The following is a 26,144-nucleotide window of genomic DNA, read 5'->3' as shown; positions in this document are numbered from 1 at the left end:
GGCCTTCTCCCGAGGTCCTTCCTGAAGCAGCACGCATCTTTCCCAGAGAGCACACAGAAGTGTTTGTGGGGACCTCCCTATGTTGCCCCTCAGTCACCTCCACTCCGTTTTGGATGGCGGGAAGGAGCCGTAATAGTGGGTCAGCAAATTTTAGGCGGAGTGATTTATTTGTTTCTCTTGTTGAGGTCCTTGCTGGTTGTATTGGTTTATCTCTTGCTGTTATAACAAATCAGCATACACTTGGCAGCTTAAAGCTATATGCATTTATTCTCTAACAATGCTGCAGGCCAGAAGTCTGGATTCGGTGGAGGTCCACCTGTGATCAGTTAGGAGCTCACTGTCTGGAATCAAAGTGTTCTCAGGGCTCTGCTCTTCTCGGAGACTCTGAAGATGAATCTGCTTCAGAGCTCATTTAGCGTGTCAGCCAAATTCAGTTTTGGGTTTTTTTTTTTTTTTTTTTTTTTGTATCTGTAGGATGTAGTCCCTGTTTCCTTGCTGGCTGTCAGCTGGGGGGCTAGGCTTTGCTCCTGTAGGCACCAGTGTCCCTTCTCGTCCTTTTCATGTGGCCCCTATTCAGCAGGTGGGTTGAATCCTCTCACACTTTAACTCTAACTTCTCCTTCTGCGGAATCTCTCTGCCTCCAGTCAGAGAAAGTTCTGTGCTTCTCAGTTTTCATGGGATTAGCCTGCCCATCCAGATAATCCAGGATACTCTCTTTATTTTAAGGTACACACTTCAAGTACATCTACAAAGCTCATTTTGCCCCATAATGTCATGCATTCACAGATTCCAGAGATTCGAACATCCTTGGAGGATCATTCACCTGTCACAAGGGCCTTTTGATTGGAGGGTGTTATCTCGTTATGTCTTTGAAGTGTTCCTCGGTGTCCTAGACTTGTACTGATTCCTTGTCAGCTCTCTACTTTTTCTTGCCCGTGTTCTGAGAGTGACAAATTCTACCCAGTAAGGTTTTTGATGCACAGAACAAAGAGGGGTGGGAAGCAGAGCATGAGAACAAGGCAGGAGATTTTCAGCCAACAAAATCCAATGAATATTCCTGGGATGCTGCTTTACACCAGGCCCTGTTTAGGGACTGAAGGTGCAGCCACCACGGAAAGGCAGGTGACATTCATAGGGACCCTCTCGTAGCTACTGAGAACCAGCTTTAAGGCTGCAACGGGGCATTTGAGGAATTCTTCACAGGTTTTGGGGGTGCGGCGTGAAGACTGTTTTCCCACCCCACTTTCAACAATGACCTCCCAGCCAGCTCCCAGACAGCAGTCTTTGACAACGCGGGACACTGAGATGCAGCGGGAAGAATGTGGGATGGGAGTTAGCCAGGTTTGGGTGCTGGCTCGCTATTGTCTCCGTGATGTGAAAATGGTGTCTGATCCCTGAGGGTGGAAGGACAGATTTAAAGATCACCGTCCTTCATTGCAGTAACAACTCGGATATTGCCCACACAACTACATGCACTGATTGCCTTGACCTCTGTTGTACCTTCTGCCTTTTTAAAAGGGAGAGTTTTGCTTCTGTGGAACAAAGAGTTCTGTTGGAGTGTCCTTTGGTGCCAGCAGCCCACCCCAGCAGGGCAGAACGTGCCTCATAAGTGAGGGTCCCCTGAGGGCCCCCCCCCCCCGGGAAGACCAGTGGTCTCACTGCTGGGCTGTGGATAGGTTGAAGGGGTATATGGGTAAGGGATGGACAGTCATCCTTTTCTTGAGGGGTCTTTGTTCCGCCCCTTCTTTACTCTTAGACAAGGACTTGGAATCTAGATGGGGCTTGGGGTTACCTTATGTCTCATGGCTGCCCAGGGCCAGATCCCTCACCTTGTTACATGGCTTCTTGCAGGGGAGAACACTTGCTTTTCCTCTCCTCCTGCCTGAAACTCAGACACTTGTGGACAGGATCCGATTTTGTTCGGCTTTGTTTGATTTTACTGCCCACCTGTTTACAAAATAGGCTTTTTACCCTGGAAGCAATTGCAGTCCTCATCATTGGGTGTCTGGTGCAGCAACACGCTGTGTGGATTTATTCCTTAGCCTCTGTGTTCACCTGATTCCCACGGGAAAAGGAGAACAAAGAACTGAGGGATGAAGTGGTGAATTCAGCATTTGTGTCAGTACGACTACTCAACTCCATCTGCACATTTTTGCCTCGATTATATTATTTTGGTCCTTGAAAAAAAACCCTATCATTTCTAGAATAAAGGTTTGATTTTTGTCTTGAATCATGCTGGTAAATACACCTAATTGTGTTTAGAAGCAACACAAAGATGAAATATTTTAATGCATGAAGTACAACAAAGGTAAAAGTTGATATTTAAGTTGTTGAATTGTTTTTTGGAATATTAATACCTTCCTCAGACATGACTTTTATCATTTCCTACTTGAACTAAAAAAAAAAAAATTAAGATGTCCCTCAAAGGAAATTTTGCTGTCATATAAATCATTGGAAAGAGACAGTAATAGTCTTTGTACCTGGTAGGTGACTGACTTATTTTCATTTTGAACTAAAACATATTAAATCCTAGCCCTAAGTCAGATTTTTTGCATATGGAAAAAAATAAGAAGAGATTTGCATTTATTTTGTGAAGGTATTTAAGGGAAATTGGAAATGTCCCAATGATCACATTGTCATGTACGATTGTAGGAGGAAAACAAAATTGTATTGAAAATATGATTCAAATATATGCACACTTACATCTCACTTTATTTAGTAGCGGAGTTTCTGAAAAATTGGGATGTGGATATGATTTTTGCAAATTGAAAATAGTTTTTGATTGCATTTTAATTTCATGGGTGTTCTGTCCTCTCTTTATATTTGTGTGACTTCTAATGCATTGGCAATATTCTTTTCCAGTTTTCATTTAATGTAGTGGTAATCTGTAAACAAGTTCCTTCCTTCAGCCAACATTCATTGAGTCCTAATCAGTGCTGTGCATGGGGCTGGGGAGGCAGTGGTGTGGAAATATAGCTCTCTCTGAATTTCTGTTCTGTGGGACAGACTAGGAAATGAGCACATGTTGGGTAGGGCCATCGGGGCTCAGCTAGGTGCTGTACAGGGCCTCTTAACCCAGTTGTAAAGGATCAGGAAAGAAGCATCCTCTATTTAGGCACCTGAAGAGTAGATCTTAGCTGGGTAACGAACAGGGAATAGAATGTTCCAGGCAAGGACCTGGTATGCACATGGGTCCAGAGGTAGCGGGAGAGGGGAGAGAAGGTGGCTTCAATGAGGAGCTGCACATGATGCAGATAGCTGAGTGAAGAAGTTGTAGCTAGGGAAAGCTTGTAGCCAGGGGACGGTGGCGCATGGCAGTTTGAAGCAGGACTGGCACCAGCCCATCTATCACCTCATGGAGGTGTCCTCCCTTCCTTTTAACTTTTTCTTCTGCCCCCATTTGCTGGGTGCCTGGCTCTGATATGTTAGGTGATGTGTCAACGGCCCTAGACGCTGTGTTAAAATAAAATATCCACTCAAAATATAAAGCAAAATCGACTTTGCTAGGTTATTGCCTTCTCCCACTTTTCAATCTTCAGTGACTTAACTGTTAAGCTAGTGAGGATAGGAAGAGTATGATGAAGTCAGTGGTGAGACCCAGGAAGGATGGAGCACAGTGGCCTTTGTCATGCTGGGGCACGGTCATCCTATTAGTAAATGTTATTCTGTTGTGATGAACATATTTTGAAGAAGCGGGTGTGGATTTTTGAGTAATACAGTAAGCATTTGTGTTTTATTCCCCTGAAGATATTATGGTGTTCAGTTATAATCTAAATATATTGGATAGTATACGAATTCCTGTTAGCACAGGAAGTATAGTCCATACCTAAAGGTCCCGTTCCCCCTAATCCCCTTTCTTTACTCCCTACAAGAAAATCATTTGCCTCCTGTGCACAGTGAGACCCCCCTGCATGAGTTCATAGCGGAGAGAATGTTTTTGGTTAGGAAAAATAACAGGAGGAATTTCAAGCTGTGAATTATTGACCGGAGCACTTTGGGAATATGATTTGGCAGGCTTTGTCCCCTTTGTCAAGGAGGAGTGTGTGCCACAGACCACAGTTAATAGTGGGTGCCGACGTGATCTAGTTTTGAGGCTTGAGTTAATTCCTGGGGTTAATTTTCTTCAAGGAGCCCAGTCATCTTTCAGGTCTGATGTGCGCTCAGGCCAACATACATTCTTTACCCTTCCTGCATTCCTGTCCAAGCATCTTCCTTTCTGTAGGCCTTTCATTGAATTAAAAAGAAAATCAGGAAATATTTTAAACCTATAAAACAGTATAGAGAATAATATAAAGAATACCCCTAGATTACCAGTCAACATTTTGTCACCCTTGCTTCTGATTCTGTTCAAGACAATATGGTAGATTCAGCTGATTCCACCTGTATATCCCTGTCTCTTCCCTCAGAGAGAATCCCTGTCTGGAGCTGCGTGTTTTCATACTTCATTCCATATGTATTTACATTCTGTCCATAGCAGATAAAGCCTTGGCTTGCATGTGTTACATTGGGTAAATGTGATATTGATCTGCCCTGCCACTGGTCCTTTTTATTAAATATTATCTTTTTGAGATTTATCAGTGTTGATACATGTAGCATCTGCTTCATTTTATCGGTTGCATGGTATCTCATTTTTATTCTAAAAAAACAAATCCATTCTTTTAATCTTCAGTTTGTTTTCTTAGGTGTCCTTGTTTATGTATCTTTTGTGTATCTATTGTTGATGGTATCTTTTGATGTACAGTTTTTACTTTTAAAATGTGGATTCATTTTTTTTTCTTTTTGGTCGGGGTTTTTAATATTTTGTTTAAGAAATTCTTCCTTACCCCAACTTCATAAGTATATTATCTAAAAGTTTTTTCTATATATTTTGAACTTTTCACTTTTACTTTTACCTCTTTAATCTAACTAAGAATTTATTTTTGAATAGGAGTGTGAGATGAAAAAATATTTTAATTTCTCTTGCACAAATAGCCAGTTGACGCAGCAGTAGTTATTGAATAGCTTATCCTTGCCCTGTCAATTTGTAGCATTCATTTTGATGATTTGCATCAGCCTCTTCTCTGTATTTTATAGTGTCCAGGCACAGAAAAGTAAAGTGAAGTCTTGAGCAAAATATCTGAATAATCCCAGCTTGAAATTTGATGCTAAATTTGAATTTTATCAACCCATGCCTCTATAGGTAGTTCCAACTAGCACACCTTTAAACATGGAAATTTGCATGTATTGTCACTACTGTTGAAGAATACTGAGCATTTATTCTTAAACAAGCAACTAGTGTAAAAGGATCCTTATAATGGTGTTGACTGCTCTACCTCATTATTTATGGATAGGCTCAGACAGTTCCTTTGTTTAGAGACCAGAATCAAAATCAGTCCATCAAACAAGCCAACAGAGCAAAGTACAGACTATTGACAATAAAACCGTATCACAGGACATGGTTTCCATAAAGGTCTGACACTGACAGCAATTAAGTGAGGTTCTTGTGTTGACATCCATGGTCAGTTACACTCCTGGGTTGAACAATCATGTAGTAGGTCTGCTGTGTGCATGGAGTGTGCTGAATTATGGTACTTTTAAAATGAGCATAAGTTAAGGCATTCAAATAAAATCCTTGAAGAAAAATCATTACCTATGAAAATGTAAATGCAGATGGAGAAAACAAAGTCTGAGAGTGACAGGAAGTGTTCACTGATAGTACCCTTTCGGGGACAGATGCCTGGTACTGGTGATAGTGGGCCAGTATTGGGTCTGAGGTTTTCAAACATCTTTTGTGTTTGGTGACTTGTACACCTAATTGGCATGACACATATGGTGGGACCATCTTGGAGTCTCCTCAGGGCCAGGTGGGCTGACAACCTTTTCTTTACTGCTGTACAGTTCAAAGCAGATGGTGATGTGGAATGCACAAATCCCGCACTCATGCAAAAAGCACTCTGAAGGAGAGGCTCTGTGAACGTTGTCCAGTGCTGTGTGTTAATGGTCCACATGGATATACATAGAAATGAAGGTGTATGTTTGTGCGTGTAGATATGATTAGGTAATGAGTTGTCTGTCAGGGTTTCAATAGAAATGTCAACTTCAATTCAGGGCAGTGTGTGTGTGGGATATGTATATGTATATATATGGTACATACGTGTGTGTATATCATATATATGTACATTATATATATGTTTGTATTATATATAGTATATATCTCTGTGTGTTTATATATAGAGACTCATGTAGATAATGCTAAGTGCATGAAATATGAAATATTTTATCCAGTTAACATCATCTTTTCTCCATAGTTTGGCACACACCGAATAAAAGAAAAGGGCTACAGCAGAGAGGAAGGCATTTTAGCCCCAGCCTGTGGGAATTAGGGTGAGGATATCTAACTTTGCAGTGAGAAGTGTTTGTAATTTTAGAAATAGCACGTTGGTATGTGTTTGATGTGCTGTGGGATGATGACTCTAATTCTCTGCATGGTGCAAGGAGAGTATCCTAAGAGGAAAAAAGGCCTAGTTAAGAAACAGAGGAAGGATTTGTCTTTTGAAGAACTGGAAAAGTCAGCTTGCAGATAGGACCCTGCCAGTCTTGACAGTAATGTGTGTGTGTGTCTGTGTCTGTGTGTGTGTGTGTCTGTGTGTCTGTGTCTGTCTGTCTATTGGGGGAAGGTACTGGGAGATTGAATCCAGAGGCTCTCTACCACGGAGCCACACCCCAAGCCCTTTTAATTTTATTTTGAGACAGGGCCTTCATAAGTTTCCCAGGCTGGCCTTGAACTTGTGATCCTCCTGCTTCAGCCTCCTGAGTCACTGGGGTTACAGGCCTGCACCGTCACTCCTGCTCCATGGCCATAAACTTTTGAAGAAGGAAAGAAAAAGGCAGGAGATGAAATAGTTTATAATTGAGAGGACTTAATATGTGCCAGACAGTGTACAAGGTGCTGTGTACATGTCCTCTAACTCTGTGTTCCTGAAAACGCTGTGATGCATGCACAGCATCGTGAGCTCTGCTATACAGTTGGGAATATGGAAGGACAGGGAATTCGAGTCATTTGCTCAGGGTTCTGTGGCCACCCCAGATCCCCATGACCTGAGAATAAGAGACAGGAGTGAGTGACAAGAAAGAATTATAAGAATCTTACTTCCATTCACACTTGATAAAAGAAATAGATCACCTACCACATTACAGATTACACTTAAAAGTCTCAAATTTTTACCTTAAGTGAATTTGGCACATTTTTGTTTTGTCCTGGTTTGCTTTGGTTTTGCTCTACAATCCTGAACATTCATCATCCTGTAGACCTCCTGGTAAACATTTTACCTCCTGTCGCTTCCAATTAAGACTTCTCCATTTGTAAGAGTTTCCCTCACTGCAAGTTTTTGGGAGGTTCAACTTGCAGTGTGATAATCTCCAGTTAGGAAGTGAACCTAAAGGAGGAAAGTGAAAACAAAACACCCCACTGTTTTCTGCTCATGACTTACTCCCTCTGGAAGGAACAATCGTGGATGCCATCTGCGAGTGGCTGCAGAGAGACCTCCCTGTGTGGAGCATTCGTGGGAGATGTTAGGGCCCTCTGGGGACTGAGTCTGGGAACACTGGGACTCTCAAGAATAAGCCATTCCACAGGAGTCCCTGCATGGGGCTGGAAAAGTTCTTACAAGAGAACTATTAGGTACATTTTTCCCAGAAATGTACAATCAGGATTGTGCTTGGAATATTATGGTGATTAAGATGATAGTAACCCAACCTTCTGCACTTGGAGATCTTCTTAAAAGAACACAACCCAGGCTGCTCTTTCTCATAGTCCACTTCCAGCCATATTCTGTGTGGTCGACATTATGAGTTCACAGCAAAGTCTGATAGGGACAAATGTCCTCCTGATTCAGCCTTCTCTAGAGGGTGTCTGATATGACATCAAACAAGGCCCATAGAAACACCAGGGAGAGGTACGTTTTCCCTGGAGAGTTTTTCTTTCCTCTTTAACAAATGAGGAAGATGAAATTGACCTAATATCTTTTTTTTTTTTTTTTGGATGCCTAAAATCTCACAACCAATCTGAAGTTTCTCAACTACAGCTATTCTGGCTTCAGAATCTGTGCATTATTGTTCTTTCTTTCTTTCTTTCTTTCTTTTTTTTTTTTTTTTTTTGGTACCAGGGATTGAACACAAGTATGCTTAACAGCCACATCCCCGACCCTTTTTATTTTGAGACCAGGTCTTGCTAAGTTGTTTAGGGCCTTGTTGAGTTGCTAAGGTTGGCCTTGAACTTGTTATCCTACTGCCTCAGCCTTCCAAGCCTCTGGGATTACAGGTGTGTGTGCCACCATGCCTGGCTGTGTTCTTTCTTTAGCATAAGCTTTCTGCTCTGATTTATCTTTCCCTTGAACCTAATTAGTTATTTTCTTGTGTTTACCTTGGTCGAAGATAACAGCAACTAAATGAATTAGTAAACATAAAGCTTTGACTCAAACTACACATTAAACAAGTGTTCTATTTTGAATTTCCAACGTTACAGTGCTGACTTGAAGAGAGCAAAAAGAGACAATTCCTTCTTCCCCCATTTTGACAGCTTTAAGCTTTACATTTCCTTCCTTTTCTGTGAGACATCACACACTTGCTTCTCAAGGCTATTCCCATATGTGTGTCTTGTAGAATTGTGACTTGGGACATTGTGGTCAGAGCACAGTCACACACACTCACTCGATGTTTTTATCCGTTGCACATTTGATAGCTCTTTTATTCTATATATTCCCGCAGCACTTACAACCATTTATCAAAGAATTAGAAATTCTTATCTGAATAAAAAAATTCACACAGACATACAACTAGAATAATTGTTGTGTCCTTTTTTTTTTTTTCTTTTGGTTAGGAGTTGGTTTCTTATTCTTAAATTCAGGATTGGGCATGGTTTTAATTAACTTGTTTATTTTCAATAGAGATTTCAGGCTTCCATTTGAACTTAGGAACAAAGTGTTGTTTTTCATTCCAGACAAGACTGAACTCTACATCTCCCTTCCCAAGCAAACAGCTGGCCGAAGCCACCAAGACTCTGCTGGATAGTCTCGGGAGTCTGGCCCAAGAGGTAAGTGGTGCCTTCCTAGCACCAGCAAGTGGACCATCCACTGTGGTCAGTTCCAAGTTTGGCTAAGAGGGTTCTTTAGATTGGAATATCATGTTAGATGCCTTAATGTCAATTTTAGAAATATAAGTGATCAAAAAACATCATCTGTTTTAATCTTCTTACTTTAGAGATGAAGAATTAGTCTCAGAACTAATTAGTGGCTAAAGGGTCCATAACTAGTCTCGAACCCACCCTCTTATCCCCACCCCATTCCCTCAGTCCCTGGTAGTCACATACTTGTGAAGAGAATTCTCTCCTACCTGCATGCACTGCTTTTGTCTGACCAGAAACTTCTCTATCTCTACACTGTGTATTCAGAAGCAAGATCCTTCAGTCATTTTTATCAAAATGTGTTTGCTAATAATGAGATCATGAGCTATGTCTAATTCAGCTCTTTCCCTTATAAAATATGCGCTCTGAGCTTCAACTTGGGGAATATGGTCTCTTAAGGAACATTTAGTTGATTTGGCCTTTTAGGTCCACACATTGACAGATGTGTCAGAGTCATCTTTGTCCTAGGACCATAGGGCCTATAGATGTTGCAAAATAGTTAACCCTTCTTCTGATTCTCAGTTTCTGACTCCCAGGCTCAGTTCAAGTTAGATTGGGCAAGGAAGAGCTGTTTGGAGCCATCATGCCTAGTGGCTGAGCTGGGCAGTGGTCATCAACAATGTAGGCTTTAATGTATAGGACATAGGCAAAGAGTAATATGTGGAGAAATTTTCTCAAACTTGGTCCGGTCTTGTTTTTAGCTGTCTTTGACTCACTTTTTAAAAATACTTGGACCATTTTTTCAAATATCATAATTGATGTTTTCAGACAATAACAGTATTGCATGTTCATTGTGGAAAATACAGAAAACCCCCGAGTAACCACATGCCAACCCTTTAATATATGTCTTTCTTTTAATTCTGCCCATGTGTCTCTGACAGCAGAGGCTTGGCTTTCGGACCAGCCTCCTTTTAGGAGCACCCCTCTTCCCACTTGTTATTTGCACTTTGGTTATGAAGGCTGGTGACCTTTGGCTAGGTGGAAAGGCTGTGCCAACTGGGGCTCTTCCAGGAGACAGAAAGAGAAAGAGAAACTGCTCTGCAAGCCTCAGCTGTTTCCCCAGGGCCCTCTTGATGGACGTGGACATGCCCTGCTTTGCTCTGGCAGGTTCCTTCACAGCCCTCCTCTACCCTGTTCATTCCTGTCCATAGAGAAAGCAGAGCAGGGGTAGTAACAGGGAGGCTGCCTCGAAACTCAGGGTTTGTTACAGTTGTTTTCATTTACATCACTGGTCCTAGTTTTTGTCTGGGGTAAAAAAAAAAATAGTTGAAAACACATGATGTTCCGATTGCTGATGTGGTGTCAGCAGCCGAACGATGTGCATTTCCCTTGGCAGCTGCTTCCTGGGCTCTGCTTGCTCTGGTCTAGGATAAGTGAGGGCCACCTGCTTCTCTTAATAGAACACCTTCAAGTCACTTTGATCACAAGTTATTCATTGTCTAACTTGCTATTTCTGTGAGACAAATGGGAGAAGATAAAAAATGTACTTCTGTGTTTGGTCAATGCTTGGAAAGAAGGTTAGTTATTTTCACCAAAACACTAGCCTTGAAAGAAAAAAAAAAAAAGAAAAAGGGAGCCTGCATATTTTGAAGATCTGCTTTGGTTCAGGCATTTTTACTTTATTTCCTTGGATGATCCGCATGACAAATTTTAGGTGGATTTTTTTTTTTTTTTTTTTTGGTACCAGGGATTGAATCCAGGGACACTTAGCCACTGAGCCACATCCTCAGTCTTTTTTATATTTTATTTAGAGACTGTGTCTCAGTGAGTTTGCATAGGGCCTTGCTAAGTTGCTGAGGAGGGCTTTGAACTTGCAATCCTTCTGCCTCAGCCTCCTGATCTGTTGAGATTACAGGTGTGCACCACCACGAGCAGCATCAGGTGGATCTTCTTGTACCCATTATACAGTTATGGAACCGAGGCTCAGAAAAATGAGGCAACTTTCCCAAAGTTGCCCAGTGAGTTAATTTCAAAAGTGAAATTTGAATCCAGGGATTGTTGGATTCCAAAGCTCATGTTCTCATTGGTCCCTTTCTATTTCAAGAATTTGTCACCAACCTTGATAGTAACTAAGATGGAAAGGAGACTCTTCAAAGAAAGAAGATATTCATTAGCAGACTTGGCAGTTGGGGGACTTTAGGAGTGAGACGTGTTGGGACTGATGTGAATTTCACACCTGGGTGATGGGGAAGGTGTGCTGGACAAGAATGAGAAAGCAGGACAGAGAAGTGGTGTCTCAGACACCCGCACAGTACCAGTCAGGGGCTTGGCATTGCTAGATGTTGGGGACTCAGTAGTGAACACAGTAACTTCTCTATCCTCAGGGATTTGTATGGGGTGGGAGACAGCAATAAAGGGGTCAGTGTGCAGTGTGACAGCAGGGATACGTGCAAGAAGATAAATCAGGGCAAGGGGCATAGAGAGCCATGAGGTGCCATCTGAAAGGGAGTGATGAGGATGGGTGGGGGGACTATCTGCAGGAAGAAGAGCAGATGCAAAGACCTTGACTCCAGGGCATGCTTAAGCCCTTAAGACCTGTTTAAAGACCAGGAAGGAGATCAGTGTGGTTAGAAAATCATGAGCTAGTGGGAGGGTGACCAGAGATGAGATGACACAAGCAGTTGGGATTTTCACCACATGAGATGGGAAGCCAGTGGAGGGTTTGGAGCAGAGGGGGCTGTGGTGTGACCTGGGGTTTATAGACTTGTTTACACTCTGACTGCCGGTCTGAGAAGAGACTGAGGCTGGGGCAGGGAAGAAAGAACACCTTGCAATGGATTGAGAAAGGAGGAAGTTGGTGGCTCGTTCATTCACTTGGGATGGTTATCAAACACTGTCAGTCACTGTTGCCACCTGTGGGCTGGAGGACGAGTGGCCACCCTCCCTGTGAGTCAGCAGGTAGAGGAGACTGAGCAGGAGTTTACCCCTAAGGCAAGTGCTGGGAAAAACCAACAGTTTGGAATAACTCAATAGTTACTCCATCTTTGTCTCCAAAGATGGGCTGGAGTTTTGTGGGAAGCATTTTGTTCTTGAGGTTGGGAGGTGGCAGTGAGGCAGCCTGTGGAAAGCTCAGTCAGTGGCTTTGATTCCTTGTCATTTTAAAAATCCCTAGGGGTGGTCCATCGACTGACAAAGGGAAAGGTTGCCTCTGCGTGACTGCGTGTCCCATACAGGTTATGAAAAGATAAAGCAAGGAATAGCTGTTCCCCTAATTGTGTTCTTGGGGGATATGCTAGATGCTCCCTCTATGGAGAGAAATCTTTGTGACATCTGACCCACCCTGGAGAAGCTGGTTCCTATCTGGAGGCAGAAGGCAACCATTAGGAGCTACCATGTCTTAGACTGTATTACTCACAGGAACCAGCAGCCTCAGAAAGGTAGAAAAACTGGGCAAATGGAGTTCTTCAGGGTGGGTGGGATCCTGCAGTCTCTCCCCCTGCTCTCCACAGCCCAGTCTTCCCAGGTGGGGAGAACATACAGTGACCTTTCAATGAGTTAGGAGTTTATTAATGATTTATTGTGAAATATGTGGAAATACGAAGTATTCCATACAGCAGTTGGGCCAAGAACCCCCGAGGTGCCGGAGTATATTTGCATGTGAGACCAGGCACTGGCTGTGTTACTGATGCTTATTGACTAAGTCACAGTCACAGCCCCTGACTGCCTAGCGCTTCTGACTCATCCTGTTTGGGACTTTTCTGTGCAATGATTCCTCACCATGCTGTTTTGTCTTTGTTGTCTGGATGAGAAGTTGGGTCCTCAGAGACATGCAATGACTTTTCTAAGGCTGTAAACCAGTGAGGGTTGTAGCTAGGATTCAGACTCAGATCCCCTGCCTTAAACTTTTTCCATTGCCTATCACGTAACTGAGACCAGGATAGGGAACTTCATGCCCTCCCAGAAGAGGGCTCCTCAATTTCCTCACTGAGTCAGCAGCCAACGACGGGACTCAGCCAATGATGGGACTCATCCACCGTCAGGAATGGCTGTTTACAGAAAGCATTTTCTCCTATAAGCCATCCCAGGGGCTCCATTAATTTCTCTGTTTCTCCAACTTTAATGGGCATTTTAAGGGGTAATTGCTTGGGTATCTGGTAAAAATTCAAGTGTGGCTTCTGCTGTGGTGCAGAGGGGTCTTGTAATCTGCATTTCAAATAGTCCAATGCAGATGCTGCTGATGCTAGGACCACAGACAAGGTAGGAATGTTCTAGCAAGCCCATCACAAGGCTTTGAGATGATGTCAGACAAAATATGTTCTGGGACATGGATTTTAAGAGAATAAAGTGTTTCTTTCTCTTCTCTGTCCCCATCCGTGGCTGTGCCCTTGGCTTGCCTTCCCCTTCACACTCCTCTTCCTGCCTGTCCCTGACATCAGCTGTTCAGCATGAAGAGCTGGAGCGACATGCGACAGGAGGTGTTGTTTCTGACCAACGTGAACAGCTCCAGCTCCTCCACCCAGATATACCAGGCTGTGTCCCGCATCGTCTGTGGCCATCCAGAGGGTGGGGGGCTGAAGATCAAGTCTCTGAACTGGTATGAGGACAACAACTACAAAGCCCTCTTCGGAGGCAATGGCACTGAGGAAGATGCTGACACTTTCTATGACAACTCTACAAGTGAGTGTCTGTGCCACCCAAAGCCTGTCCCCACTCCTCACGTTTACCTTGGTCTCTGTAGCAGCCTTTGACATTGACGTGTCTGGTTTCTCCTAATGAGCTCAGGAAGGAATCTTTTCTTAACCAGCTAATTTCCCCTAGTTCTTTGAATGGGGCCTGGCACATCTTAGGTGCACAGTGGTGTTCATCAAAACCACCCAAAACCAGTCTCCCTAGCTTTCTGGAGGATGTTGGAAGGTGGCTCCCAGAGTAATCGTGATGAGATACTGGCGGAAAGAAAATTCAATATGATCTCACTTACTTGTAGAATCTTTGAAAATCAAGCTCATGAAACAGTAGAATGGAGGCTGCCAGAGCCTGGGTGTGGAGGAATGGCAAATGTTGGCCAAAGGGTGCAAAGTTTCAGTTTTATGCAAGATGAATAAATTCTGGAGAACTAATGTCTAGTAGGGTGACTATAGTTAATAACACTGTGGTGTATACTTAAAATTTACTTTTACCACACACACACACACACACACACACACACACACACACAAGATAACTAAGTGAGGTGTGGATAACAAGCTGAATTTTGGTAATTGCTTCACAGTATATGCATATATTCATACATCAGGTTGTATGCCTTAAATATATACCATTTTTTGTTGATCAATTATACTTTGTTAAAGCTGGAAAGAATTTTTTTTTAAAAAAGGATGAGATGATGCTCTTTTTATTATTATTATTATTACAAATATTACTGTTGAGTTATGCTTTATAGTAAAAACTGAAAAATCAATCAAAGCAATAACCCTAACAATAACTATAACAGAATCTAACATGTAGGCAAAATTTCATATGGATCATGCCTTCTTTGTAAATTATCTCATTTCACCCTCACAATAACCCTGCAGGGAAGGTTCTATAACCCTACATTTCACAGGCTCAGAGAGGTTGTGACTTGGTCAAAACCACATCATAGCTAATTCAAAAGAGCTGGGATCCAAGCCCAAACTCTTCTGGCTCTGGGCCTTTTCCTGTAAACCACACTGCTTTTAAAATACCTGTTGGCATGTGTGTACCATCACACTTGGGCGTTTGATCTGCTGTTTGTTTTGCGTCCGCAGCCACAGGCAGTGTTAAAGAACCTTGTAACTCCATATCTGCTTGCCACACTTGGGCAGTTTTATGGGGATGTGAGTCTTGCACCAGGGGCAGCAGGGATCCAGTGTTAGTTTTCAACAATGGCATCCTTTTCTCTGAAAACATGAAGCAACTGAGCCTTTCTCCATTTCCAGCCACTGGTGTGTCTTTCAGACAGTGAGTGAGACAGCTTTTTGTGCATTATTGTAACACTAGAACCTTCTATTCTTCTCTCGAGTAAAACACCAGACAGTTGCAAGTTGCTTTACAAGCCCTAAAGAATGGCATTAAAACTGCTTTATGAAACACCACAGCCTCTCCTCTCCCAGCTTGCAAATCAACTCAGGAGAGGATTCATTTGTGCAATAGTTGTAATTGGGAGAGTATCCTCTCCATAAAAAATTCTGGGGCTGAGTATGCAGCTCAGCAGTAGAGCACTTGCTTAGCATGTGTGTCACCATGAGATGGATCCCCAGCATACCAATTCTATTATCTTTGAAGCATATAGAAGTTACTTGGTATCACAAAACCAAAATGAAAGCTAAAACAAATTGAAAAACCCAGAATGAACTTTTAAAAAAATATCAGAGATAAACCCCACTGGTCTGTTATAACTTTGGATTTTTCAGTTTGGGGTTTTTATAAATGTCAGCATACTTGTGATGAGGTCTGTTAATTAAAGGGATAATTTTGGCTTTTCTTTGAAAACTAAAGTCTGAATTCAGGCCTCTGGTTGCTCATTGGGAATCTTGTTTATTTTCAGTGAAAAGAGAGTTCAAGGGCTGGCATGAGAGTATGAGTCTAGAGTTATGAGGTCTTGTGCATGGTAAAAACATTTTTTCTAGATCCCGCACAGTTGTACGTTACAAGAAGCTCTGATTATTTACAAAACATCATTTTGGAGGCTTCACTGAAAATGTCTCAGATAATCCTCCCCACATCTCTACCAAGTAGCAGTTATGAAGTCTATTTTTTTTACAGAGTATCAAACTGAGACTCAGGAAAGTAACATTATATATGTGATTGTTACATGGTAGTGCTGGGATTTGAATCCATGACTGTCTTTCTCGTTCCCAAACCTTTGTAAATTCCTACCAGTTATATGACCAGGCATACGAATGAGTGTCTTCTATCATCTTTGTAGCTCCTTATTGCAATGATTTGATGAAGAATTTGGAGTCTAGTCCTCTTTCCCGCATCATTTGGAAAGCTCTCAAGCCTCTGCTTGTTGGGAAGATTCTGTATACACCTGACACTCCGGCCACGAGGCAGGTTATGGCAGAGGTAAGCTGCCCAGACCCAAGACTCCCTCCCCAGAGTTCTGTTAGAAGTAGGGGCAAAAATAATAAAGGTGGGTTCAGATGGAGTGTGCATATGCTCTTGGCCTCTGGGACTTTTAAATAGTGGAAACCTCAAGTCTGATCCAGCCCACAGCTGTGTGGGGACCAGCTCCCCGAGCCTAGGTATTTGAATGATAGCTTCAGGCAGACACTCCTTGGGGATGAGAGAGGATTGGGCAGGGGCTGCTATGATGGAGTATCTTTTTAGTGAGCATTCCCTCACCATCTCTGCTTCTCCTCTTCTGTGGCCCCTGGCTCTGTACCTGACTCCAGGTGAACAAGACCTTCCAGGAGTTGGCTGTGTTCCATGACCTGGAAGGCATGTGGGAAGAGCTCAGCCCCAAGATCTGGACCTTCATGGAGAATAGCCAAGAAATGGACCTTGTTCGGGTGAGTGTCCCTCTGATTGCTTTGTGACTGGCTTGATCCTAGAGAGGTGAGTTTTCGGTCATTTTGCCAGAAGTCACTGAGATGAGAGTTGTTTCATCGGTTGAGATGTAGTGAGCATAGCTCCATCCACAGGGCTGCCCCCCCAATCCAGAAGCAGAGGTCACAGTGTAGCGATAACCCTGTGCACTTCAGCATCAATACCTGTTTCCTACAAAATGTAGAAAGGACTGATTTGGGAAGTAGTTTGGTGATTGCGGGACCCTATTTTCATTTCTGGCTTCGTTCACTGGAGGTAGGTCTTGGAAGAAGGTGTGGGAGCAAAAGCGTCATCTGACATGCAGACTTGCTGGAGATACTGGTCCCTGAGGTGCTGCACGAGTGCAGAACTGCCACTGCTGCGTGGAACAGGAATTGCACTTAATGCTTCCAAGCCCCTTGAAGGAGATAAGTGCTCTGGAGACAATTAGATTGAAAAGCAGAGCAGCCCAAGAAGAACAGAATGTCTGCTTTGCTTGAGCCTGAGAGTCATTTAATCATATCATCCCTGCCTTGGGCTGAGTCAGAACCTGTGGATTATTTCCTGTTCCATGGTGAGGGAATATGCTTCTTATTGTCTCTGCTGCCTTTAAGAGTCAAAGGAGACTCTTGCCAGTTTGCTTGTTTTGCACCTCATTGACCCAAGGGGCATGGGGTTTTGGAAGCTATACCCATCTGGAGGGAACTCCTTTGAAGTTTAGAACTATCCCCTTGAGGGCAGGTTACTAAGGAAGAAGCATCCTGTGATGGAGAAACCCAAACCTCCTGTGCTGCACTAATCCTGTTACACGTGTGCAAAATTCTTATATTGGGACCTTTGAAAACACGGGACTCAAGTGAGGAAAACATGAACAATGACTGGTATGGGCTGATACTGAATAACAGGAATAGCTCATGTCCCTTAAGCATAGCTCTCCGTTGGGCTTCAGTCCATCTCCTGAAAGGGAGTCACATGATCTATTCACCAACAGTGCTGTAGAGCTAAGCGTGGTCTCAGAGTTCTTCTCCCTGGTCTTCTTCTTGGAATTTATATTTCTATTAGTTGGACTTGTTCGCTCTGGTCTCAGAATGATAAAGAGCCCAGTTGAAGGGATTCCATGAGCTTTAATTTGGGGAGTAAGTAGATGTTTCCCTGCTCTTAAATTGATAGTTTGCCTTGGAATCTCCAACTGCTTGTAAGCACCCAGTTCTTAAGGCAAAAGGCCCTTGTATACATGATGGTGGTCGTGTTGGCACTAGGAATGTGACATTTGGGGTAAGGTCTGCCCTGCCCAGTGTGGCTTCTTAAGGCAGTATGGCCAGAGAGGGCAGCATGACCAGAGGGAGGTGCCCAGTGAGATTACCATGTAGCAGCAGATCTGGGGACTTGAGAGGATCAGGAGCCCTAAGGGCAGCTTCAGAAATATGATCAGGAGAATCCTGCATGTGTGATAGGAGGCAGGGGAGTGGAGGCTGGAGGGAAAGGCATAGTATGCCTTGGAGGGCCTTGTGTGTCATGCTCTGGATCTTTAAGCTTGCCGGGGGGCAGTTATGAAAGGATTTTAAGCAAGTAGAGATATAGATGAATTATTCTGATATGACATGGATTGAACAGGCAAGATGGGAGATTGGGTAAACACGAGGGCAGTGTCTGTGCAAGTGAGTGGCCAAGGCATAGATAGGGAGGGAGGCCTGCTGACTGCTTGGTTGAGGGAGGCACCAGGATGATCCTTGATTTCTGGCAGGCTGGTGGGGATGTCCAGCAGGCTGCTGGGATCATAGTGCAGGAGGGCAGTTGGACTGTGGACACTGACTTGGAAGTTGTCAGTCTGTGGGTTAGAATCACAGGAACCTTGTCCAGTGGCTTTCTTTTCTGGACTTAAGGAGTGTTTCTTTAACTTCACAAGCATGGGCTTCTCAGTCCTCAGCACCTCCTGCAGCCTGGCCTCTGGTACATGAGGCAATGCCTGAGGCTTCTGTTTCTGTTGGGGTAGCTCTTCTCTTTCTGTGGTCTCTGGCTCTGTCTGCTCCTATTACATTACCCTGTAGATCTGGAGGTACTTCTCTTTGTTGAGTGCCAGCAACCTTTGATGCTAATTTGCTCTTTACTGAGCTGTTCTTGGCACCTCATCTCCAGGCCCTGGTATGTCTCTGCCTACACTCCAAGGGCACTCTTAAGCTCCCAGAACTATTACATGGTCAGTGATGTCACTGAGCACATCACTCTGCTCTTGTTTTCCTCCTTGGCCATATTGCTTTAAGAAGCCACATCTAATAGGGCAGGCCTCACCCCAAAATGCCATATCCCTTTACTCTACTCTTATTTGTCTCATGCATCCAAATAAAGTAGTTTCAGAATTGCCTCTGTGTACTTCTGGGAGGTACAGTTTTGTATCTGTTTGCAAAAATAAGTACTAATCTTTACTGATGACAGCATAAATTGTTTTTCCTTATTGAAAACAATTTTGAATGAAGGTTTCAAAAACCATGCCATCCAGGTACCTCCATTTCATATACCCTCAGGGATATATCCTACAGAAATCATTTTAAAGACCTCACCATAGGAAAGAAAATGTTATTGCTGTAATAATTGCTATTGCAAGAAATCAGAAATAGACTAAATGTTCAGAAGTTCAGGAATAGTTAATGAAATTACAGTATATGTACTCTGTAAAATCATTATGATGTGACAGACAACAGGGCCTGGAAATGAAGGACCACAGAGGAAAATTTTATAATGTTAGTGAAAATAAGATTGACTTTCAAAGGTAGTTTTCAGACCCTCGGAGAGCCAGTCCAGTACAAACCAGGGCTTCCTCTTCCCGCTTGAAGCTGTGTTGAAAGCTGCGAATCTTTGCCAAGCTTACAACTGCTTTATTTTCCTGGCTGTATACCTCTGCAGACCTCCGCTCCAGCTCTGCTGGATGTGGGTCTGCTATCTGAGCACCAGATTGACTTACCCCTCTCCTTCACACTGACCCACACAAGCAACCAACTGGTGAGGGAGGAATAAGGAATGGAAAATGGGTCTCCTTCACATCATGAACCATATATGCAGAGATTGGAAAAGACTGCATTTGTTTTAACCAGCATCATCCCCCCCCACCCACTAAATTAAGCAGTAAAAATGGGCTTAGTGTAGATTTAGTGGTTTTATTTGGGTAATCAGACTGATCTTCAAAACAAGAAGGTATTCAATAAAATGGGTGCACTAGAATCAGAGGACTTTGCTACTTATGAACTGTGTCTTTATATGAGAGGCAACTTCCCTGAACCCGAGCTTTCCCCTGTGTGAAATGGGGAGCATTAAAGGTACCTCCTTCATGGAGCTATGTGAGATGTAAAGTATATAAATCACTTAACATTTTCTAGCTATCTCCATTGTTACAGTTAATATTGGAGGCCTGAGCTGTTAGGTACAGTGGGAAGCATATGAACTATGAATTCAGACTGATCTGACTTTGAGTCAGCCCCATGCCTATTAGCAGGATGACCCAGCTGTGGTTAAGATCATTATTTTTAAACTTCAGTCTTCTCTCCTGTAAAATGGGGTCACCAAAATGTACCTCAAACATTTCTTTGAAGTCACACAGAGAGACAGTGTATATGCCAGGGTTTGGTACATCGTGTAAGTGTTCATCCAGATGTAGTTGTAGATCACCACTCATACGTTCCCTCTGGAATGGCAGACGCTGTTGGACAGCAGAAGCAATGACCGCTTCTGGGAACAGCAGTTGGACGGCTTAGATTGGACAGCCCAAGACATCGTGGCGTTTCTGGCCAAGTACCCAGAGGATGTCCAGTCTGCCAATGGCTCTGTGTACACCTGGAGAGAAGCTTTCAACGAGACCAACAGGGCAATCCAGACCATATCTCGCTTCATGGAGGTGAGGATCTGTTGTGTCTATCATTTAGAAAAAGCCTAGGGCTCATTTCTTTATTATGTTGCAATAAAGTCAGAGGCAGGAGGAAAGCTTTGAGTTGATGTACAGTCCCATTTCCAGCAGTATCCCTCAAGCCTAACAGTTTGGAGTATAAAAGACGTTCTATAAATGTTGGTTAAGTCCAGCTTTATTCTGTGTGGATTCAAGTGTTTCCATCCATTTTCTTCTAGGTTTCCTGGCATGCGTAATGGCAGTAAAAATATTTCCTTAAAAAATCATTATTTTTGAAAGATAGCTGAGCTTTAATTAGGGACAGATTAAATATTAAAAATATAATCCTGAAAATCATGGCATTTTGTAGGGATGAATAAAGGGTTTATGGGATCTGTTTAGTTGGTTATTGCTATGACTCAACAGAGGAAATAAGATATAATGATTGCTTCAACTTCTGTTCCCCCACAAAAATCAATATAAGTAACTTTTCTTTAGATTCTTCCAGCATTTCTCTTAAATGTCAGTTAAAAATGAAAAGACTCATTCTTGGTTAAGACTGGAAAAGTACTTTAGAGAGATGAGATCGTCAGGGTTTAAGTCATGCAATCAGTTCTTGCCTCTCGGGGTGGGGTCTGCCTGGGCCACTGCTTGCTTCCTGGCCCCCAGTGTTCTCACGAAGCCTGTTTTTTCTATCAGTGTGTCAACCTGAACAAGCTGGAACCCATACCCACAGAGGTCCGGCTCATCAACAAGTCCATGGAGCTGCTGGATGAGAGGAAGTTCTGGGCTGGTATCGTGTTCACAGGAATTGCTCCAGGCAGTGCCGAGCTGCCCCATCACGTCAAGTACAAAATCCGAATGGACATTGACAATGTGGAGAGAACAAACAAAATCAAGGATGGGTAAGTTGAATCCCACAACACCAGCCCAGTCTCGGGGAAGTCAAGACAGCTGTTATGTCTAGAGCTTCTTTATTTGAATTAATAATTTAGTAGAAATTTCAAGGGAAAAAAAAATCACTGGTTACGGTATGATTTTGATAAAACGGTACATTTATTGCTGGGGGCTATGATTTCGGAGGTCATATAATATTAGTAACTTTTGATTCGGCATTTCCACTCAAGGGAACTAATCTCAAGAAATTAAGATAACAGAAGAAAAGGGAAAAAAAGCCTTTAGGTTCTTCTTGCTAATATTATTCATTTTTCTGAAAAGGAGCAAACAACCAATAAGAAGGAAATGGTTAAGTAAATTTTGGCTTATCCACTACATGCAGTGTTAGGTACTAAATGGAAGATGGATAAAAACCAAAGTAGTCTGTTTATTTTGCTTGTGTCTATTTAAAAATATATGTACATATTGACTGAAACCAGAAATTAAGTTATGGAAATAAAAAGAGAGTGGCTTGACAAAGGTGGTGGGATTGTGGGGATGAGATTTTCTTATTGGAGGTTTTCTGAGGACTGTTCAATCACCTGTGGTTTGGTTTTAGGTACTGGGATCCAGGTCCTCGGGCTGACCCCTTTGAGGATATGCGGTACGTCTGGGGAGGCTTCGCCTACTTGCAAGATGTGGTGGAGCAGGCGATCATCAGGGTACTGACGGGCACTGAGAAGAAAACTGGTGTCTATGTGCAGCAGATGCCTTACCCCTGTTATGTCGATGACATGTAAGTTACCAGCAAACTACCAGCTTTATTTGAATATCCAGTTAACACTGTTCCAAGTAGAGAGAGAGAGAGAGAGAGAGAGAGAGAGAGAGAGAGAGAGAGAGAGAGAAAGTGAAAATAACTATCCAGATGTAAGTGGTCAGTAGTTCCATTCACATGGCAGAGAGACACAATTGTACACACACTTAGTAATCCTCCTTCCTTTCTCATCTGTGGTTACCAGCACTTCTGTTTTTTATACTCTTTTTTTTTACACTTTTGGTCAAAATTTACCCAATTTGCAAAACTTGTCATGACAAATACATGCAAATTCATATACGCACATTCTCCCAAATTCAGAATGGCAGATCTGTAAAAGCAGATTTCCTGTAGATTTGTCTGTTTCCTCTGAATAATTGTTGCACCACATTTTGAAACAATGCATGTGAGACTGAACAAAACCTATTTATTTTAGTCTTTTTAGATATTCTTTTAGCACTTAGTCACTAAGCAGCCAAGTTCTCATTATGGGAACTGTGCCCTGGGAGCTAATGATTTCTCATAAAGAATGGGCAGAGGTAGATGTAGTTATTGCAGGCATCTCAAATATGTCAAGTCCCCAAATTCTGGATAGTTTCTTATTCTGTGGGGTGTGTGTGTGTGTGTGTGTGTGTGTGTGTGTGTGTGTGTGTGTGTGTGAAGGAGCAGTATTCCTCTCCTGCATTTGCTCTCTCTTGCATTGAACTACCCATTTCCTTGTATAATGAACTCTAGCTTTTCCAGGCCACTAGAAATTCTGTTTTTTTTTTTTTTTAACCTGAAATGATTTGATAGTATTTTTCAAAGGAAGACTTTTCCGAAGAGCCCTACACCAAGGCTTACTTTAGGAAGGATGTCTTAGGATGGGGGTACTGGAGTTCAGAGGTACTAAGGGCCTTTGCCTATGGTCATGTAGTAAGTTCATAAGCAGTACAGAGGGGATTTGAGCCTCAGCTTTTGGGATCCAAAATCTGTGCCCCCTTACTTTGTAGCACTGTGTTTCTTGTGCTAGTTTGGAATCTGAAATATTACTGACAAGAGCCACTAGAAATGCTTCTCTGCAGTGCGATGAGAATTAAACTAAGCAAGTCAGTCGTGAGATGACCTTGGAGATACTGAACCTCGGTCAGAGATTGAATTGGGATTTTATTTTTTAGCTTTAGCTTAACACCATCTCACAGCTACCAAGTTACTAAAAGCAAGCCTCCAAAGAAATTTGGGTTGGCAATACTTCATTAGCCTAGCTTTTCTCTCTCTATGTCAAACCTGTATATTTTGGAGTCTAGGGGCCTGCCCCAAGTGGTCCAAATGTGGTGCTTCTCTAGCATACAGGCTCAGAGGCCTTGGCCCATGGCTCTTACCTGTCTCTTATTCTTCCCTGCTCCTCCTTGCTACCTTTAGCTTCCTGCGGGTAATGAGCCGCTCAATGCCCCTCTTCATGACGCTGGCCTGGATCTACTCTGTGGCTGTGATCATCAAGGGCATCGTGTATGAGAAGGAGGCGAGGCTGAAGGAGACCATGCGGATCATGGGCCTGGACAACGGCATCCTATGGTTTAGCTGGTTCATCAGTAGCCTCATCCCTCTGCTTGTGAGTGCCAGCCTGCTAGTGGTCATCCTGAAGGTGAGGCTGCTTCACTTGCTCTTCCTGGCCAGGGAACTCCCAAATAGCCCAGTATGAGCTAAAGGAGGGGAAGAATAAAAGCCAAAACTCTAGGAGGGAAGGAGGAGCCTTACCTGCCATATCCTGTAATCCTCTCATCTTAGTGTTGGAGAAAGGGAGGTCCAGAGAGGGGCAGTGACTTGTCGAGGATCCACCTAGCTGATTCGTAGCTAAGGTGTACCAGAACCCAGGGCTGAGGCTTTCCAGGACAGGCAAACATCTAACCGCACCCACTGTCTGTTTTACAGTGTAGCTGTTCCTTTCCTTAGATGTATTAGGTGGTGATTTGAGCCACTGGAAATGCTTCTCTGCAGTGCGATGAGAATTAAACTAAGCAAGTCAGTCGTGAGATGACCTTGGAGATCCTGAACTTCTGTCAGAGATTGAGTTGGGATTTTATTTTTTAGTTTTGAAGTAGCCCACCTTTAGCTTAACACTTTAACTCTTACTGAATTTCTAAAACCAATAATCAGAAGGACAACTGTTGGTGCAGTTAAGGTTGTCTGGAAGCAGAGGCTGAGACAGAATATGGCACGTGGGAATTCATTAGGGATCAACAGCTGTGGAAGAGATGAAGCCTGAAGAATTGGCAGAGGGAGGAGTGGAGCTGTGATGTGGGGCCAGTGTCATGGAGCACTCTGGGGGGCAACCAGATGCAGGCATCCTGCACTGAGCCAAAGTGTTCGGTTCTTTAGCTTACCCAAGATGTCACTCATTGGATATGGGCCACCCTGGGCAGGCTGTGCCCCAGGGCCAGGTGGCTCTCTCTAGCTGTGACAAACCCAGAGATGCTGACACCTGGAGGCCCCCTTGTGACAGCCAGATAGTCAGCCCTCCCTTCAAGCTGACTCTGGGCAGTGCCGTTCTGTGTTTGTCCCATACACTAACGTACTTCCCAGTTTTCTTTCTCCATACTTATTTATATAAGGATATATCATGTAAAATTAAATGTTTGTAAAGAGTGGGGAGTGCAACGGGACAGGAACTAACTTTCACTTTAACACTGACTACTGTCTGTTATGCATAAGTAGCTACTGACACCAGACATTGTTTAAAACACATTCCATGTGCTGCCTTATTACTTTCTCATTAAATGACCCATTTAGCATGCAAGGAAAGGAGGCTAAGGAAGGTCAAAGCTTCTCCAAGGCCCACAGCAGGACTACAGAATCAAGATTTGATTGCTTTCTCTCTCAGTCAAGAATGCAGATCCCGCAGATCATGCAAGTGAGTTCTTGGGCTTGTGGAGGCAGCACATTTAACGAGTCTTTTCCTTTCCAGTTAGGAAACCTGCTGCCCTACAGCGACCCCAGCGTGGTGTTTGTCTTCCTGTCTGTGTTTGCTGTGGTGACCATCCTGCAGTGCTTCCTGATTAGCACACTCTTCTCCCGAGCCAACCTGGCAGCAGCCTGTGGGGGCATCATTTATTTCACGCTGTACCTGCCCTATGTCCTGTGCGTGGCATGGCAGGACTATGTGGGCTTCACAGTCAAGATCTTCGCGGTGAGTAACTTTGGCCTTTCTGCAGCAGTTGTTGTCACAGCCACAGCAGGTGTTTGACCTCCCCTGATGTTGCTCATGAATCCAAGCAACAAGCTGTGAATACAAGATGAAAGAGTTGCTTTATAAAAGGACTTGAATCGTAGTTCTAGATCCTAAGTCCTTTGAAGGCAGGGACTATGTGTTATGAAATTGTTTATGTTTAGTCCTCTCCATGAATGCTGATTGGATTGAATGGAATGGAATGCTTCCTGGATCAGACTGTACCTTAAACCTGTTGGGGGTACATTGGGGAATGGCTTTCGGCAATAGATGCCATCTCCACCCTCAACCTCCCAGTTTTGTTGGCCATGTTTAAACTGGCTGCAAAGTCATGGCCACAAATAGACATGAAGGTTCTTGAGGTCAAAGATGGCTCATTCTTGACTCTTGCCTTCCTCGTGTCCAGTGTGGTGTTTGGCTTGAGTAATATTTTATGAACTGAGGGAGACTAGGAGTCAGTGAACCACAAATCCCTGAGTTAGATATTTCCTTTCCTTGAACAGAGGAGGAGTAGCCTTTGAGGGTGTGAGAGCCCCTGTGAGAGCACTTGCCAGCTGCCCCCTGGATCACTTATAAGGGAAACTGACTGTCACTCATAAGGAGCTTCAGGTGCCTCAGTCTGGGCCCCATAGACATCTGCAACCCCAAAAGGCTATTATACAAGATCCTGAATGTTCCCTGGCTGAGCAGGGAGCCCATAAAGACCTTGATAAATGTCACTATGGGT

General features: G+C 43.3%; 1 protein-coding gene across 2 annotated transcripts in view; it reads left to right on the top strand.

The window, feature by feature from the left end:
* The window catches only part of Abca1 (ATP binding cassette subfamily A member 1), a 134,313-nt gene that overhangs the window by 59,994 nt on the left and 48,175 nt on the right, over nt 1-26,144 (top strand). For both annotated transcript variants that reach the window (XM_021729402.3, XM_005329744.5), the window contains exons 8-16: nt 8,978-9,070; nt 13,537-13,777; nt 16,047-16,186; nt 16,516-16,632; nt 20,337-20,534; nt 21,222-21,427; nt 22,018-22,194; nt 23,614-23,836; nt 25,157-25,378. In XM_021729402.3, coding sequence (XP_021585077.1) covers nt 8,978-9,070; nt 13,537-13,777; nt 16,047-16,186; nt 16,516-16,632; nt 20,337-20,534; nt 21,222-21,427; nt 22,018-22,194; nt 23,614-23,836; nt 25,157-25,378 — 1,617 coding nt within the window. The remainder of the gene's footprint in view (nt 1-8,977; nt 9,071-13,536; nt 13,778-16,046; nt 16,187-16,515; nt 16,633-20,336; nt 20,535-21,221; nt 21,428-22,017; nt 22,195-23,613; nt 23,837-25,156; nt 25,379-26,144) is intronic.

Source organism: Ictidomys tridecemlineatus, chromosome 4, assembly GCF_052094955.1.
Source record: "Ictidomys tridecemlineatus isolate mIctTri1 chromosome 4, mIctTri1.hap1, whole genome shotgun sequence".
Lineage (NCBI taxonomy): Eukaryota > Metazoa > Chordata > Mammalia > Rodentia > Sciuridae > Ictidomys > Ictidomys tridecemlineatus.
The sequence above is the reverse complement of the archived record's forward strand: the minus strand, read 5'-3'. Positions and strand labels throughout refer to the sequence as shown.